Source organism: Anolis sagrei, chromosome 12, assembly GCF_037176765.1.
Source record: "Anolis sagrei isolate rAnoSag1 chromosome 12, rAnoSag1.mat, whole genome shotgun sequence".
NCBI lineage: Eukaryota > Metazoa > Chordata > Lepidosauria > Squamata > Dactyloidae > Anolis > Anolis sagrei.
The window spans coordinates 14,778,572-14,797,007 of NC_090032.1; the positions used below are offsets into that span (position 1 = coordinate 14,778,572).

General features: G+C 43.9%; 1 protein-coding gene across 2 annotated transcripts in view; it reads left to right on the forward strand.

Annotated features, from left to right (window-relative positions):
• Nucleotides 1–13,591, forward strand: part of KHDC4 (KH domain containing 4, pre-mRNA splicing factor) — a 32,052-nt gene extending 18,461 nt beyond the window's left edge. The window contains exons 10-14 of one of the 2 annotated variants that reach the window (XR_010910390.1): nt 148–398; nt 2,692–2,844; nt 5,838–5,922; nt 7,321–7,403; nt 12,295–12,310. Coding sequence is in view for 1 of the 2 variants with exons in the window: in XM_060758451.2 (XP_060614434.2) it covers nt 148–398; nt 2,692–2,844; nt 5,810–5,922; nt 7,321–7,403; nt 12,295–12,494 (800 nt within the window). In the remaining variant the exon portion in view is untranslated. Of the gene's footprint in view, nt 1–147; nt 399–2,691; nt 2,845–5,809; nt 5,923–7,320; nt 7,404–12,294 lie in introns of both variants that reach the window. The other variant, XM_060758451.2, reaches the window with a different exon arrangement.
• The last annotated feature ends 4,845 nt before the right edge of the window (nt 13,592–18,436 follow it).

Here is an 18,436-nt window from a genome sequence, read left to right on the forward strand (position 1 = left end):
TGGATTCTGTTGCAGGATGAATGTGTTGAAGCTGGGGAGGACAGAGAGAAAGGATCGTGGAAAATGCAAGGTTTCTTGCGTAAGAATTACAGCCAGAGAGTAAACACTGTTTTCACGTGCCCTTCCTTTCCTGTTTCTTCCATCTAGGGTTCGCTCAGCCTGCAACGGTGGCCACAGTCCCCCCTCAGCCACCTTATTACCCACCCAACGGCTTCCAGGCTGGCTATCCGGTGGTTCCTCCACCTCAGCAACCAGTGCAGCCTCCTTATGGTGTGCCGGGCATTGTGCCTCCTGCTGTCCCATTGGCGCCAGGAGTCTTGACCCTTCCCACGGGAGTCCCTCCTGTGCCCACCCAGTACCCAATCCCTCAAGTGCAACCACCTGCAAGCACTGGCCAGGTAAGGTTATTGGCCTGACAGTGGGTGAATTACCGTATTGGTCACTTTGGAGAGTGACCATTTATTCCATTTCTGTTTGCTCCATCTATAGTGTTACCCCTATGATGCACTTATTATTAGCTTGGGTACCTAGCGCTGCCCGGGTGATTTGAGAAAGGCATTGTGTACCAAGGTTGGTCTTTATCAGTTATTTATGTGGCTTGTAGTGGTCCCAGGAAGTTAGTGAAGGTGCTTCAAGTCCCATTATCCATGGTTCATCCTCCAAACTGCACCAGGTGTAGAGTGGGTCATGGGGGCTCTGTGTGCCAAGTTTGGTCTTGATCAGTCATTGGATGAGGTTCGCAGCAGTCTCGGGAAGTGAGTGGAGGTACTTCAAGTCCCATCATCTGTTGTCCATCCTCCTCCAAACTGCACCAGGATGTAGAGTGGGTCGTGAGGGCTCTGCGTGCAGTTTGGTCTTGATCAATATTGGATGAGGGTAGCAGTGGTCTCAGAAAGTGAGTGAAGGTACTGCAGGTCCCATCATCCGTAGTCCATCCTCCCCCAAACTGCACCAGAATGTTGAGTTGGCCATGGGAGCTCTCTGTGCCAAGTTTGGTTTTTATTGGTAATTGGATGAGGGTCGCAGTGGTCTCAGGAATTGAGTGGAGGTACTTCAAGTCCCATCATCCATGGTCTGCCTTCCTCCAAACTGCAGTAGGATGTAGAGTGGGTCATGGGGGTTCAGTGTGACAAGTTTGGTCTTGATCAGTCAGTGGAGGTACTTCAACTCCCATCATCCATGGTCTGCCCTTCTCCAAACGCAGTAGGATGTAGAGTGGGTCATGGGGGCTCAGTGTGCCAAGTTCGGTCTTTGTTGGGGGAGGACAGAGGTAGGTCTTTGTTGGGGACCACAGTGGTCCCTGGGAACCAAGCCATTTGAAAGTACTACAAATCCCATAATCCATTGTCCACCTCCCCCAAACCGAACCAGGACGTAAAGGGGCTCATGAGGGTTATGTGTGCCAAGTTTGGTCCAGGTGCGTCACCCGTTGGGAAGATGTGAACTCAACGATGGACAGGGTATAGGGATTTTATCTTTGAAGATCCCCACCGCAATCACCAATTGCGAGGAGGTGCTTGTGTGTTGCTGAGGTTGGCAACGGCAGGCCCTAATAATGGAGGTATTTTACCTCAGGCACTTTTTAATCTCACCGCTGCCACCAATTGTATAGATGTGGATGTTATGGAGGGAATTTACCTCAGGCCTCAATTGTGTAGAAGAGTATATTATGGAGGAGGCCAATTATTATTAGTAAATTAAGGTAACTGCCACCAACTTGAGGTATTTGAGGTACCACCGATGAGATCTGGCTCTACAGACGCAGATTAGTTGAGATGAGACGGTTTTCAACAAAAGATAACAAGTTTATTGTGTACAAAGCTTATAGTTGCAGGCTGTTAAATAACTTATGGAACTTTGAATATCACGTGGTTTATAATACAGTCCACTCTTCCAGACAACACAGCTTGTGGCTAACTTTCACTGAGGTGAAGCTCTCTGGTGAACAATGTTTCACTACTATAAATAACCTTTCAATTTGATCTTCCCTCGATCAAATCTCTGATCCTTCCTTAACTAGGGATCTTAACTAGGCTTCCTTTAGTCTTCTTTGACTAAAGAATCTGGCCAGGTTTCTTTCTTCAGCCCTCCTAGACTGATAAAACATCAGCCGGTCACACACAAGCCTCACTCTCAGGCCTTTTTTAAAAAAATGCACATAACTTTTCCTGCTTGGCTCCGCCCACTTCTCCCTCTCAGAAGCTAGCCAGCCTCGTCTCCTTGGCAACGCTCACTGTGGATTCAAACCAGATGACTCCAGTTTTAGCTACTGTTACAAACACAAATACATACTCTAACAGTTAAACACAAACATAATAACAATGACTTCTGCACACCCGTGTTGGTTACAGTGGCCTATGAAAGTGGCAGCCAATCAGAAAGCTGCCACATACACCTCACGCCGCATTCATACATAGATACATACAAACACTGACTTTTGTTCTATATATATAGATATAGATTATTATTATTTCTGTATGTATTATTTCTGTATGTATTTGTCCGTTGCCATGTGAACAGGTTTGCCTAAGTTATTTTTCCTGAAGAGTGAGTGAGTATTTATTTTAGTCTCCATTGTAAGTCACAGAATCTTGAAGGCGTTCCCCTTCCAGCTCTGCAGCAATGATCTTGTTTTAATCTTCCTTCGGACATTTTGAAACGCTTTCCTTATTATTTCCCTGTGCTTCCCAGGCGCCTCTGGGCCCTTCGCTTCTTCCCGCCGCCCCTGGAAAGACTGCTTTGCCGGCCAATACGCAGCTGCCAGGCCAGCCCCAACTGGGCCAGAAGAGGCGCTTCACGGAAGAGCTGCCGGATGAACATGAATCCGGGCTGCTGGGCTACCAGGTGATACACAGTCGTTTTGTTGCCTTTTTCCCAAACCTTTTTCTATTGCCAAGTGGCTGGTCCCACGCTTTGACTTCTGACTCAGAGCCATTTTATCTCAGTTTGGAGGTGTACGTCTGGGAGGGAATACCCTTTCTCAATGTCGGTATTAGGATTGTCAGTATTTTGGTATTGGAATATAATTATTTATTTACAACATTTATATTCCGCCCTTCTCACCCCGCAGGGGACTCAGGGTGGATTACAGTGTACACATATATGGCAAACATTCAATGCCAATTTTTGACATACAAACATACACAGAGGCTTTTTAACTTTTTCTGGCCGCCAGGGGAGCTGTCGCTTTCATCGTCCATCTGCGACGCTGATGAAGTACTTCCGCATTCCCCGCCTGCTTCCCCGCTGGAATGCTTTGCTGGAGTCTTCTTTATGGCCTCATAAATCAGTTAATTTAGCCTCCCCACACTTTAAGGTGGTACCTAATTTTCCTACTTGACAGATGCAACTGTCTTTTGGGTTGCAAAGGTCGACAACAGGCTACACAATTGGTTGGAAACCCACTCCAACCCGGGCTGGCTTCGAACTCATGACCTTTTGGTCAGAGTGATCTTAAGATGGGTTAATGACTCTGCAGAACATTATTTGTATCTTTGTAGAGCCTTGGAATGAGAAGTGACCCCTTTAAAGGGGTCCCAGGCTTTTGAAGGAGTTCTTCCTTTGCTTCTCGTGTTGGATTTTGATAGTTGAAAGGTGGAGGCACTTTATTTCCCTGGGGATTCATACAAAAAGCATCCTTCCCAAATATGGAGCCATTCCAGACATCATCATCATCGTCATTATTATTATTATTATTATTATTATTATTATATAAATAATAATGTAATGTTTGTTTGTTACAACATAATAAAATGGAGGTGTCTGTGGACAACGCCGGCTCTTTGGCTTAGAAATGGAGATGAGCACCACACCCCAGAGTCGGACACGACTGGACTTCATGTCAGGGGAAAACCTTTACCCTAAAAATGTAGACCCCTTCTCTTCTCCTCCCCCCACTCCCCAACTCTATCTTCATAACGTTTCAGCCCTTCTTTTTTATACCCCCCCCTGCTCCCCCCACATCCCAACAGACACAAAGTTTTCTAGGTACAGATTGAATACAAAATGGGGAGGGTAAAAAAAAAGTCCTGGGTCGCCTTGGGGGACATTGGATAAATATCACCCATACTAATAATGATGCTAGTTGCGAGAAAAACAACTTCCCAGCCTTCCTAATAGAGAGTTAGCATAGTGTAATAGTTTTGAATATTGTTGGACTATGGAGACCAGAATGGAGTCCCCATTGCAGCAGTGGGTTAAACTGCTGAGCTGCTGAAATTACTGATCAAAAGGTTGGCTGTTCGAATCCGTGGAGCAGGGTGTTAGCCCCAGCTTCTGCCAACCTAGCAGTTTGAAAACACGCAAGTATGAGTAGATCAATAGGTACCGCTTCTGCTGGAAGATAACGGCATTCCATGCAGTTATGCTAGCCACATGACCTTGGAGACTACTGACAACGTCAGTTCTTCGGCTTAGAAATAGAGATGAGCACCACCACCCAGAGTCGAATAGAACTAGACCTTTACCTTTTTCTGTAGACCAGGGTTCAAACCCCCACTCAGATTTGGAAACTTATTGGGGATGCTTTGGGAATGTTATATTCTCTTAGCGCAAATCCGTTCTGATCAGATCTTGCGAAGAATACCCTGTGATGGGTTTGCCATAAGTCAGTATTAACTTGAAGGCATGTAACAACAACAGACTTTCATAATTTTCTCTCTCGTATAACTCTCATTTTTCAAAAGAGGTACTAAATAATAGGTAGTTAGGCATGGGTGAAGGATGCCACTGCCAAGTTAGTGGGAAATGCAATGTAAGCTTCACTGTTGAAGTTGTCCACATGCTTGTGGATTGCAATGGCTTCTCTGTGTAGTCTGACATGGTGGAAAGGAGGAAACCATGAAAATGAACAAAATCTGGCTACCAGTATTAAAAAAACTCTAAAATTACAACAGCACAACAACAGAGAGGAAACAAACAAGGACATCTAATTACCTCTCAACAAAGGTTTGCTCCAGGCACTGCCAGGCCATCAAATGCTAATCAAGGTGATCAGTTGAAACATTCACACCTAGCTCCAGCAGACAAGGGTTCCTTGTCCCACCCTGGTCATCCTAAAGTTGGAAGAGACCTCATGGGCCATCCAGTCCAACCCTATTCTGCCAAGAAGCAGGAATATTGCATCCAAAGCACCCCCAGCAGATGGCCATCCAGCCTCTGTTTAAAAGCCTTCAAAGAAGGAGACTCTACCACACTCCGGGGCAGAGAGTTCCACTGCCAAAATGCTAATCAAGGTGGTCAGTTGAAACATTCACACCTAGCTCCAACAGACAAGAGTCCTTTGTCCCACCCTGTTCATTCCACAGATATATAAACCCAATTTTCCTAGTTCCAACAGACCTCACTACCTCTGAGGATGCTTGCCATAGATGCAGGCGAAATGTCAGGAGAGAATGCCTCTAGTCCATGGCCATATAGCCCGAAAAACCTACAACAGCACAGCAGAAGAGACTTAAAAAGCCAAAAATAAAAAAATTACATTACAACACCGGTGCAGAACCACATATATACACATATACACAAATACACACACAATACACATATACACAGACTGGGCCACAGCAAAGCGTGGCAGGGGATAGCTAGTTATCATACATATTTTGAGTTTCATATACTCACTGGTATGTAACAGGTCATTGCCAATGTTCCCACCCTGTTTGTGGATCAAGACAAAGGAAGCGTAGTGGTGTGTGGTATGAAAAAATAAAGGAAGAGAGGTTGGGCTCACCTGCAGAATTTTCATTAAGGAGCTAATAGCTTTTGTGATAGTTTTAGATTTGCTAATGCCACTGTGTTTTTCTGCTCATAGCATGGACCCATTCATATGACTAATTTAGGTGCAGGCTTCTCCAGTCAGAGCGAGATGGACGCAGCCGGCGCGAAACCAGCAAGTTCCTCAGGAAAGGAGAGAGAGAGGGACAGGTGGGTTGTGAAACAGAACAAAATAAAGCATGGTTGTGGGGGTGAACAAGATTCAGTGTTTCTCACCTTCTTGTCATCCTAGAATGGTTTTTCTTAACCTGGGGGTTGGGACCTCTTGGGGGTGGGTTGCGAGTGGGTGTCAGGGGGGGGGGGGTCGCCAAACATAATGTTTTCTGTTGGTCATGGGAGTTCTGTGTGGGAAGTTTGGCCCAATTCTATCTTTGGTGGGGTTCAGAAGGCTATTTGATTATTTATTTATCATGTCATCAGCAACCAGACAGTTGTATTACATTTTTAACAAAAACTAACAAACAGACAGACAGACAAAACACAGAGTTTGCGAGCTTAGTAGTTGATTAAATGACCTTTGACCAGTATCTGGCCACTTGGAGTGCCTCTGGTGTTGCCGCAAGGAGGTCCTCCATTGTGCATGTGGCAGGGCTCAGGTTGCATTGCAGCAGGTGGTCAGTGGTTGGCTCTTCTCCCCACTCGCATGTCGTGGATTCCACTTTGTGGCCCCATTTCCTAAGGTTGGCTCTGCATCTCATGGTTCCAGAGCGCAGTCTGTTCAGCGCCTTCCAAGTCATCCAGTTTTCTGTGTGCCCAGGGGGGAGTCTCTCATCTGGTATCAGCCATTGATTGAGGTTCTGGGTTTGAGCCTGCCACTTTTGGAGTCTCGCTTGCTTGGGTGTTCCAGCAAGTGTCTCTGTAGATCTTAGAAAACTATTTCTTGATTTAAGTAGGTGAACTATAAATCCCAGCTACTACAACTCCCAAATGTCAAGGTCTATTTCCTCCAAACTCCACATTTGGGCGTATTGAGTATTGGTGCCAAGTTTGGTCCAGATCCATCATTGTGTAAGTCATAGAATCATAGAGTTGGAAGAGACCTCATGGACCATCTAGTCCAACCCCCTGCCAAGAAGCAGGAATATTGCATTCAAAGCTCCCCTGACAGATGGCCATCCATCCTCTGTTTAAAAGCTTCCAAAGAAGGAGCCTCCACCACACTCCGGGGCAGAGAGTTCCACTGCTGAACGGCTCTCACAGTCAGGAAGTTCTTCCTCATGTTCAGATGGAATCTCCTTCCTTGTAGGACTCTGCAGGCTTTGAGTTACAAAAGAAACTAAGTTTACTAAGCACATTCAACAGACACGTCTTACTACAGCGAGCTACAATTCAGGAACTAGTCAAAACGAAAGCCTCTTCACATTTGCTTATCTCTTCTTGCTGAGACTGATTACTCCCTTCTGTTCCCAGCAAGAGCAAACCTATGAGCAACTCTATGATTCTGTAGTTTAAGAACCACTGCTCTGGAGCATGGCTTGGTGTGTTCATAACCTTTGGAGCCTTTGAAATGCCAGTTGGTAACGGTTGTTTTCCTTTGTCACCGAACAGGCAGCTGATGCCTCCGCCGTCTTTACCAGTAACCGGAATGAAAGCCGAGCCTGACGATCGAAATGGGTCCCTGGGCGGCAATGGTGAGCGTGTGCGTGTGAGAGGTGGCCTTGTTCCTCTATGTGCCGTCAGCGCTGCCCTGCAGGGTTATGCCGTGAGCAGCCGGCTTCTCCTCTCCGTTCTTCCCTATGTTGTCTCTGGCACCTCATTGAGTTCTCATGTCCCGTTCTTGTTCCTTTGTGATCCCAGGGAGATTAGATTTTGAACCAATTTGAAGACTTGGCTCTTCAAACAGGCCTTTGACCTTGTTGAGGAATCCTTAATGATTATACTTGAGGACTAGTATTGATCTCACCTCGCACTTTATGGACCGATACTGATTCCAATTTGTTGATATCTGCAACTTGATGCTTAGGCTTTTCACTGTCACTTGTCTCTTCTGTGGTTTCTTTTATCTGAAAACCTTTTTTTAAGGCCACTAATATTTAACACATAACACCTAGTCATATGTAATGGAAGACTCCTTGTGCAAGATGGGGCTCTAATAACACAACGTAACATATTTTGAATTTTCTTCTGTTTATTTATTTATTTATTTATTTACAGTATTTATATTCTGCCCCTCTCACCCTTCAGGGGACTCAGGGCAGATTACAGTGTACACATATATGGCAAACATTCAATGCCAATTTTTGACATACAAACATATACAGACATACACAGAGGCTATTTTTAACTTTTTCTGGCCACCAGGGGAGCTGTCGCTTTCATCGTCCATCTGCGATGCTGATGAAGTACTTCCGCATTCCCCGCATGCTTCCCTGCTGAAGTCTTCTTTATGGCCTCATAAATTAGTTAATTTAGCCTCCCCACACTTTAAGGTGGTACCTAATTTTCCTACTTGACAGATGCAACTGTCTTTCGGGTTGCAAAGGTCGACAACAGGCTACACACAATTGATTGGAAACCCACTCCAACCCGGGCTGGCTTCAAACTCATGACCTTTTGGTCAGAGTGATCTTGATGCAGCTGACACTCAGTCAGCTGCGCCACAATCCCGGTGTTCCTGGTTTGAAAGTGTTATTTGGGAACTGTCGCTTTCATCGTCCATCTGCGACGCTGATGAAGCACTTCCGCATTCCCCGCATGCTTCCCCGCTGGAATGCTCTGCTGAAGTCTTCTTTGTGGCCTCATAAATTAGTTAATTTAGCCTCCCCGCACTTTAAGGTGGTACCTAATTTTCCTACTTGACAGATGCAACTGTCTTTCGGGTTGCAAAGGTCGACAACAGGCTACACACAATTGGTTGGAAACCCACTCCAACCCGGGCTGGCTTCAAACTCATGACCTTTTGGTCAGAGTGATCTTAATGCAGCTGACACTCAGCCAGCTGCCCCACAATCCTGGTGTTCCTGGTTTGAAAGTGTTATTTCCTGTTTACATGTGCGGTCCTTGCTTTGAAAGCAGTTGTTTGTTTTTGTGGCTGCCACAAACTATGTTGAATTGATTAAGACTCTGTGAGATATTTATTGAAAAACTATAGCAAAACCTGCTGCAGGATGTCCCACAAAAACAAAGTTTTCGCAGTTTAATAAATTTGGAAAAAGTTTATAAAAATGTTTTTATGATAGAACCCATTAGCAAATAACATTTATAGCCCAGGAACAAAAACTGTGTTACACAGTGTAACAATGATGATAGTAATGGTAATAATAATGTGTTTTCAAAGGCTTTCATGGCCGGAATCACTGGGTTGTTGTAGGCTTTTTCGGGCTCTCCTGGCGTTTCGCCTGCATCTATGGCAAGTATCCTCAGAGGTAGCGAGGTCTGTTGGAACTAGGAAAATTGGGTTTATATATCTGTGGAGTGACCAGGGTGGGACAATGGACTCTTGTATGTTGGAGCTAGGTGTGAATGTTTCAACTGACCACATTGATTAGCATTTCAGCAGTGGAACTCTGCCCCAGAGTGTGATAGAGTCTCCTTCTTTGAAGGCTTTTAAACAGAGGCTGGATGGCCATCTGCTGGGGGTGCTTTGGATGCAGTTTTTCTGCTTCTTGGCAGAATGGGGTTGGACTGGATGGCCCATGAGGTCTCTTCCAACTCTATGATTCTATGACTCAATGATGGATCTGGACCAAACTTGGCACCAATACTCAATATGAAATGTGCAGACAAACCTAGATTACTGGTAAAGTGCGTTTAGGGACATATTGCTGGGAGTTTCCTTATTCTGGAAAGGCACATTGAAACAACCACGTTTTCAGGCTCCTCCTAAAGACTGCCAGAGTTGGGGTATGCCTAATGTCCTTGGGGAGTGAGTTCCAGAGTCGAGGGACCACCACCGAGAAGGCCCTCTCCTTCGTCCACACCAATTGCGCTTGCGATGGTGGTGGGAATGCGAGCAGGGCCTCTCCAGATGATCGAAGAGATTGTGTGGGTTCGTACACAGAGATGTGGTCACGCAGGTAGGCAGGTCCTAAACCGTTTAGGGCAGTGTTTCGCAACCTGGGGGCCGGGACTCCTGGGGGGGTCACAAGGGGGTGTCAAATGTTTCGGCAAAGGCCATCAGAAAACACAGTCTTTTCTGTTGGTTATGTGTGGGAAGTTTGGTTCAATTCCATCGTTGGTGGAGTCCAGAATGGTCTTGGATTGTAGGTGAACTATAAATCCCAGCAACTACAACTCCCAAATGTCAAGGTCTATTTTCCCCAAACTCCACCAGTGTTCACATTTGTACATATTGAGTATTTGTGCCAGGTTTGCTCCAGATCCATCATTGTTTGAGTCCACAGTGCTCTCTGGATATAGGTGAACTGAAACTCCAAAACTCAAGGGCAATGCCCACCAATCCCTTCCAGTATTTTCTGTTTGTCATGGGAGTTCTGTGTGCCAAGTTTGGTTCCATTCCATTGTTGGTGGAGTCCAGAATGCTCTTTGATTGTAGGTGAACTATAAATCCCAGCACCTACAACTCCCAAATGACCAACCCCACCAGCATTCAAATTTGGGCGTATTGGGTATTTGTGCCAAATTTGGTCCAGTGAATGAAAATACATCTTGCATATCAGATATTTACATTGCGATTCATGACAGTAGCAAAATTACAGTTGTGAAGTAGCAACAAAAATAATGTTATGGTTGGGGGTCAACACAACATGAGGAACTGTATTAAGGGGTCACGGCATTAGGAAGGTTGAGAACCACTGGTTTAGGGCTTTGTAGGTAAGCACCTCACCTTGAATTGGGACCAGTAAATGAACGGCAGCCAATGGAGCTCCTTAAACAGAAGAGTTGACCGCTCCCTGTAAGGAGCACCAGTTAACAACCTGGCCGCTGCTCGTTGAACCAATTGAAATTTCTGGGCCGTTTTCAAGGGTAGCCCTACGTAGAGTGCATTGCAGTAGTCCGAGTACAGTTTAGTAAAGATGGAATGTATGTGTGTTTAGTTGCATTCTTCTCCCTAATGCAGGGGTCCTCAAACTTTTTAAACAGAGGGCCAGGTCACAGTCTGTAGTGCAAAAAAAAATCCACTTAAAAACAATACAATAATTAAAATGAAGAACAACTGTAACAAATATAAACTAGCATTTCAATGGGAAGTGTGGGCCTGCTTTTGGTTGATGAGATAGGGTTGTTGTTGTTGCTGTTGTTGTGTGCTTTCAAGTCGTTTCAGACTTAGGTTGACCCTGAACGAGGGCCGGGTAAATGACCTTGGAGGGCCGTATCTTGGTTTGAGGACCCCTGCCCTAATGAGTTGTGAAGTGTGCCTTTTTGGTGAGCAAAGCTGAGCCTGCGTTTTTACACTTCTCAGGCTTCTGGAGAACCTGGTGCTTTCTTAATTATGAATCCTGTAACAGTCCAAAACAAACCTCCCAAGACCCATTACCTGTAGTTTATTTATTTATTTATTTATTTCGCGCACTTCTACCCCGCCCTTCTCAACCCCCGAGGGGGGACTCAGGGCGGCTTACCAAAGGCACAATTCGATGCCAACAACAGACAACAAGATAAAACATGTATCAACAGCAATGATAAAACAATTAAAACAATCAAGTTATACATCACAATCAATAAAAACCAATCTAATGTTCAACGTTCGCCAGCTCAGAATCCGTAAGTTCATTCCACATTGTCAAATCCTATCAATTCTAGTCGTCATTGTCCTTTGTCTATCTGCCAGATTACCCAAAGGTCTGGTCCCATATCCATGTTTTTAGTTTCCTTCTAAACTAGAGGAGGGATGTCGATGACCTAATTTCCACGGGAAGTGAATTCCACAGGTGAGGGGCCACCACCGTGAAGGCCCTGCTCCTTGTCCCCACCAATCTCACTTGTGATAGAGGTGGGGCCGAGAGCAGAGCCTCCCCAGAAGATCTTAAACTCCGAGGCGGGACATAGAAGGAGATGCGATTGGACAGATATGCTGGGCTGGAACCGTATAGGGTTTTGTAATGAGTTGTGAAGTGTGCCTTTTTGGTGAGCACAGCTGAGCCTGCGTTTTTACACTTCTCAGGCTTCTGGAGAACCCGGTGCTTTCTTAATTATGAATCCTTTAACAGTCCAAAACAAACCTCCCAAGACCCATTACCCGTAGTTGGACTCTCCCCGCCCTTTTTAAAATACTTGTATTCTGTAACGGACAACGTCTTGTAGTCTGATTTTGCTAACTTGCATTTTTCTTTCTTTTTTGTGTCTTTTCTTTTTTTCTCTCTCTCTCTCTGTTCTCTTACATGGTTCTGACGGATCACGCTTGTGTCGATGCCGATGCCACGTGGCGTGGGCCTCCTTCCCGGGGTGACTCTCGGTCGGCTCTTGACCTCCAAATGGTGTCCGACTAACGATATCTTTACAATGCCTCTTCATTTTGAATTAACGTGTTTGAGGGATATTTATTTTTATTTTACCTTTCTCTTTTTTGGGGTGGGATGTCTTGTTTTTTCTCTCTCTCTCTTTCCTCCTTGTCACTTTTAGATCACCCAGCGAAGAAGATGAAAGCGAACGAGAAGGGGTTTGGGTTGGTCGCTTACACCGGCGACTCCTCGGACGAAGAGGAAGACCACGGCGGGCATAAAAACGCAAGTAGCTACTCGCAGACGTGGAGTTTAGGATACCAGTACCCTTCCTCCCAGCAACGGGCGAAGCAACAGATGCCGTTCTGGATGGCCCCTTAGCCGCCTGCCGCAGACACTTCCATCTTCCGTCTCTCTCTCCAAGCAATAATGCATGTATATTATATTAAAAAAAACAATATCTGCAAAACGTACGTCATCCCTGACATCTTGACGCAAGCTTTTGAGATGCAGAATGCCCTTTCCGTGGATATGTTTATTTTTCTTTGGATTTTTTTTTTCCTCGCTGTTTCTGCAGTGGACTTGTTTGTCGAAATCAGCTTTCAAATCTCAGAACTCAGTTTCAGATAACTTGGGAATAACTTCCTCCTCTCTTCCATTTTACTGTGAACTTCTTCCCTCGCTTTGAAAGAGGAGACTGCCCACTGAACTTGTGACTTTCTTCCACTCGTATTTCTGTTTATGACAGGGTTTTAAACGCTTGTGTGTGATGCTAGGATGGAACGGGTGCCAGAAATCTTGTCCTGAGAACCATCACCTTTGAAAGGAAAAACGTATTTCCGTTATTAGCCGTTTTCCCCGCTTTAAAATTTCAGTTTTCATAGCTTCATGACTCTCTTTAGAGTTGTTTTCTATGGTGGGTTATTTTCTGCCCCTTCCCCCTCAATTTTGCCAAGTTCAGTTAGTCAGGGAACCCTGTATAGCTTCCTCGTGGGGCATTTAGGGCAGTAAGTACCCATCCTGAATCGTCCCCCTTCTTTGACCTCCATATTGGACATCGTGATGTACTTGGATCTCCGGCTCGTCGGCCCAAAATTGCTTTGGCAGCGACTGCATCGTTACAATCTGGCTCCGAACAGACTTTGAGCTCGTAACTTCAGACGTTTTGGAGGAGCGCCGTCACAGCAGAAGAGAGAGAGAAAAAAAATGAATTTTGGGGTTGTTTTATAGTGACTCGAAATTGTGACAGGCTCCCCTTTGAGGCTCTTTGGCAGCCATTTCAATCTTAAGCAGCTATTAAGGGACACCAAGGATCAAAGCTCCTTGTATGAAAACAGCAAGTAAAGGTTTGAAAAGTATTGGAATATATGTCAGTTTTTTTTCCTCCCGCAGGAATGATCCCTTCTCTAAAGAAAGCCCCCCTCTCCCCACTTGTTCTTCTGGTTTTCTACATGTAAATAAATGGATCCATAGTTTCATGATATGTCTACCAATACTCTGCTTCCTTCTCTCCTGTGTTTGCTTTCGTTCAGCCTTTTCAAGGGAACAAGGTCTTTCCAGAGCAACGTTTTAATTTTGTTTAAGCACTTTGTGTTTTGCCTTTTGCTGATGCACAAGGGTTGGGGAAACTCGGTTTTTTTAAAACTCCAACTCCCATCATCTTTACCCAGCCTGTCAGAGAATTACTGTATATACTTGAGTGTAAGCCGACCTGAATATAAGCCGATGCACCTAATTTTACCACAAAAAACTGGGAAAACATATTGACTTGAGTATAAGCCTGGATGTCTTAACCCAGGGGTCCTCAAACTTTTTAATCAAGCGGTTCTCAGCCTGGGGGTTGCGACCCCCAGGGGGGTTGTTTGGCCATTTTGGAGGGGTTGTGAGGCAGCCTCCTTAGGCCCCCGCCCTCAATGCCGTGCCTAGCCGAAGGCTCTCCTCGCGAGGAGGCTTCCTTGGCTGGGCCGCGGTCCCGCTTTCTGGCAAGGCCGCAACCCGGCCGAGGGCTCTCCTCGCGAGGAGTTAGTCATGGGAGTTCTGTGTGCCAAGGTTTGTTCCAATCCATCGTTGGTGGAGTTCAGAATGCTCTTTGATTTTAAGTGAATTATAAATCCCGGCAACTACAACTCTCAAATATCGAGGTCTATTTTCCCCAAACTCCACCACATTTGGGTATATTATTTGTGCTAATTCTGGTCCAGATCTATCATTGTTTGAGTCCACAGTGCTCTCTGCATGTAGGTGAACTACAACTCCGAAACTCAAGATCAGAGCTCACCAAACCCTTCCAGTATTTTCTGTTGGTCATGGGAATTCTGTGTGCCAATTTTGGTTGAATTCCATCGTTGGTGGAGTTCAGAATGCTCTTTGATTGTAGGTGAACTATAAATCCCAGCAACTACAACTCTCAAATGACAAAATAAATCCTCCCCAACCCCACCAGTATTTAAATGCGGGCATATTGAGTATTCATGCCAAGTTTGGTCCAGTGAATGAAAATACATCCTGCATATCAGATATTTACATTACAATTCAGAATAGTAGCAAAATGACAGTTATGAAGTAGCAACGAAAATAATTTTATGGTTGGGGGTCACCACAACATGAGGAACTGGATTAAGGGGTCACGGCATTAGGAAGGTTGAGAAACACTGGGCCAGGTCACAGTCCCGCAAACTGTTGAAGTGCCGGATTATAATTTGAAAAAAGCATGAATGAATTCCTATGCACATGGCACTTATTATTATTATTATTATTATCATTATTATTATTATTATTACATACATTTCTATCCCGCCCTTCTCCCAACAAGGGGACTCAGGGCGGCCTTACATAAGCATCCGATTATGCTATCAATATATACACCAATACAATTACAATTAAAACAATGAAATCCATTTAAAACATTATACAAATTCAACAAATAAATTCATTAACAAATTAACGTGCCAATACACCAAAGCCAAGCTGGGAGAATCCAGTGTCGCAATGTCCAATGTGTGGTGGAAGCTCCTTCTTTGGAAACTTTTAAACAGAGGCTGGATGGCCATCTGTAAGGAGTGATTTAAATGCAATATTCCTGCTTCTTGGCAGAATGCGGTTGGACTGGATGGCCCATGAGGTCTCTTCCAACTCTTTGATTCTATGATTCTATATTGCCACTCCTCTCTAGTTAAACGCCTGGTTCTAGAGCCAGATCTTCAGTTGTCTTCTAAAGGACAGGAGGGAGGTGGCCAAGGATGTCCACCTCCTTAGGACAGTGGTTCTCAACCTGGGGTCCCCAGATGTTTTTGGCCTACAACTCCCAGAAATCCCAGCCAGTTTATCAGCTGTTAGGATTTCTGGGAGTTGAAGGCCAAAAGCATCTGGGGACCCCAGGTTGAGAACCACTGCGACTGCCGAGAAGGCCCTGTCTTTCGTCCCCACGAACTGTGTTTGTGAAGGTGGTGGGATCGAGAGCAGGGCCTCTCCTGACGATCTTAAGCTTCGTGATGGTTCATAGCAGGATGGTTCATAGCATATCTTATTTGTAGTGCAAAAAAGCACTGAAAACAATACAATAATAAAAATGAAGAACAATTTTAACAAATATAAACTTATTAGTATTTCAGTGTGAAGTGTATGCCTGCTTTTGGCTGATGAGATAGGATTGTTGTTGTTATTGTTGTGTGCTTTCAAGTCCTTTCAGATCTAGGTTGACCCTGAGTAAGAGCCAGGTAAATGACCTTGGAGGGCCGTATCCGGCCCCCGAGCCTTAGTTTGAGGATCCCTGTCTTAACCAGTCAAATTAAAACTGTTAACTCACAAAGCTCTGCGGTATGTGACAAATCAAACTATGGCAAGAAAATAAAATCCTCTCTCAGCTGCCCATTTGAAACACAGAGTAAAGAAGCCATAATTTTAATGTAATTACGGTTATTATTACATTTATTACTCTATTATTATTTTATTACATTTATTATTTTACACTATTATTACACATTGTTTTATTCTATTTATTACATTTATTATTCTACTCTATTAATATTTGTTACATTTATTATTATTATTACATTATTTTACTATATTATTACATTTATTATTTACTCTATTATTACGGTTATTATTACATTTTATTATTATTATTATGGTTATTATTACATATTATTACATTACCCTGGTCATTCCACAGATATATAAACCAATTTTTCCTACTTCCAACAGACCTCACTACCTCTGAGGATGCTTGCCATAGATGCAGGCGAAACGTCAGGAGAAAAATTGCCTCCAGAACATGGCCATATAGCCCGGAAAAACCTACAACAACCTATTATTACATTTATTACTCTATTATTTTATTACATTTATTGTTTTACACTATTTCTTATTATTACGCATTATTTTATTCTATTATTCTATTTATTACGTTTATTATTTTACTTTATTAATATTATTATGTTAATATTAGAATCAAAGAGTGGAAGAGACCTCATGGACCATCCAGTCCAACCCCCTGCCAAGAAGCAGGAATATTACATTCAAAGCACCCCTGACAGATGGCCATCCAGCCTCTCTTTTACTCTTTTACATTGTTTTACTCTATTAATATTAATATTGTTTCTATTACATTTATTATTATTATTATTATTATTATTACATTATAATTTCATTTATTATTTACTCTATTATTACGGTTATTATTACATTTATTACTCTGTTATTATTTTATTACATTTATTACAAGAAAGGAGATTCCATCTGAACATGAGGAAGAACTTCCTGACTGTGAGAGCCGTTCAGCAGTGGAACTCTCTGCCCCGGAGTGTGGTGGAGGCTCCTTCTTTGGAAGCTTTGAAACAGAGGCTGGATGGCCATCTGACAGGAGTGCTTTGAATGCAATATTCCTGCTTCTTGGCAGAATGGGGTTGGACTGGATGGCCCATGAGGTCTCTTCCAACTCTTTGATTCTATGATTCTATGATTAGAGAGATTAGAGAGATGGGCCAAAACTAACAAAATGAAGTTCAACAGTGACAAATGCAAGATACTCCACTTTGGCAGGAAAAACGAAATGCAAAGATACAGAATGGGGGACAATGCCTGGCTCGAGAGCAGGATGTGTGAAAAAGATCTTGGAGTCCTTGTGGACAACAAGTTAAACATGAGCCAACAATGTGATGTGGCGGCAAAAAAAGCCAAAGGGATTTTGGCCTGCATCAATAGGAGCATAGTGTCTAGATCTAAGGAAGTCATGCTACCCCTCTATTCTACCTTGGTTAGACCACACCTGGAATACTGTGTCCAATTCTGGGCACCACAATTCAAGAGAGATATAGACAAGCTGGAATGCTTGGCAGAATGGAGTTGGACTGGATGGCCCATGAGGTCTCTTCCAACTCTTTGATTCTATGATTCTATTTATTACTGCACATACATTATATTATTCTATTTTTCTATGTATTACATTTATTATTTTACTCTATTATTATTGGAAGGATACATAAGCACATTTACATTGAAGGGGATCAGAATAGTGGTTTAAGAGATATTGACAAGCTGGAATGTGTCCAGAGGAGAGCGACTAAAATGATAAAAGGTCTGGAGAACAAGCCCTATGAGGAGCGGCTTAAGGAGCTGGGCATGTTTAGCCTGAAGAAGAGAAGGCTGAGAGGAGACATGATAGCCATGTATAAATATGTGAGAGGAAGCCACAGGGAGGAGGGAGCAAGCTTGTTTTCTGCTTCCCTGGAGACTAGGACGCAATGGAACAATGGCTTCAAACTACAAGAGAGGAGATTCCATCTGAACATGAGGAAGAACTTCCTGACTGTGAGAGCCGTTCAGCAGTGGAACTCTCTGCCCCGGAGTGTGGTGGAGGCACCTTCTTTGGAAGCTTTTAAACAGAGGCTGGATGGCCATCTGTCAGGGGTGATTTGAATGCAATATTCCTGCTTCTTGGCAGAATGGGGTTGGACTGGATGGCCCATAAGGTCTCTTCCAACTCTAGGATTCTATGATTCTATAATTTTACACTATTTATTATTGCACTTACATTATATTATTCTATTCTATGTATTGCATTTATTATTTTACTCTGTTATTATTGGAAGGACACATAAGCACATTTGCATTGAAGGAGATCAGAATAATGGTTTAATCAGAGTTGGATAGGTCTACTTTTTGCATTGTTTTTTTTATTTTTCCAAGCTGAAAGAATCAACCGCCTGGCAACCGGAAGTGTGGGTCGAATTCCCGCAGGCTGGTTCTGTGCCTCTTTGGGGAGGGGGCGTGGCCTCCTTGGCTGGCTCCTCCCCCTTCCCCTTTCGGGGCGGTTTCAGAACTTT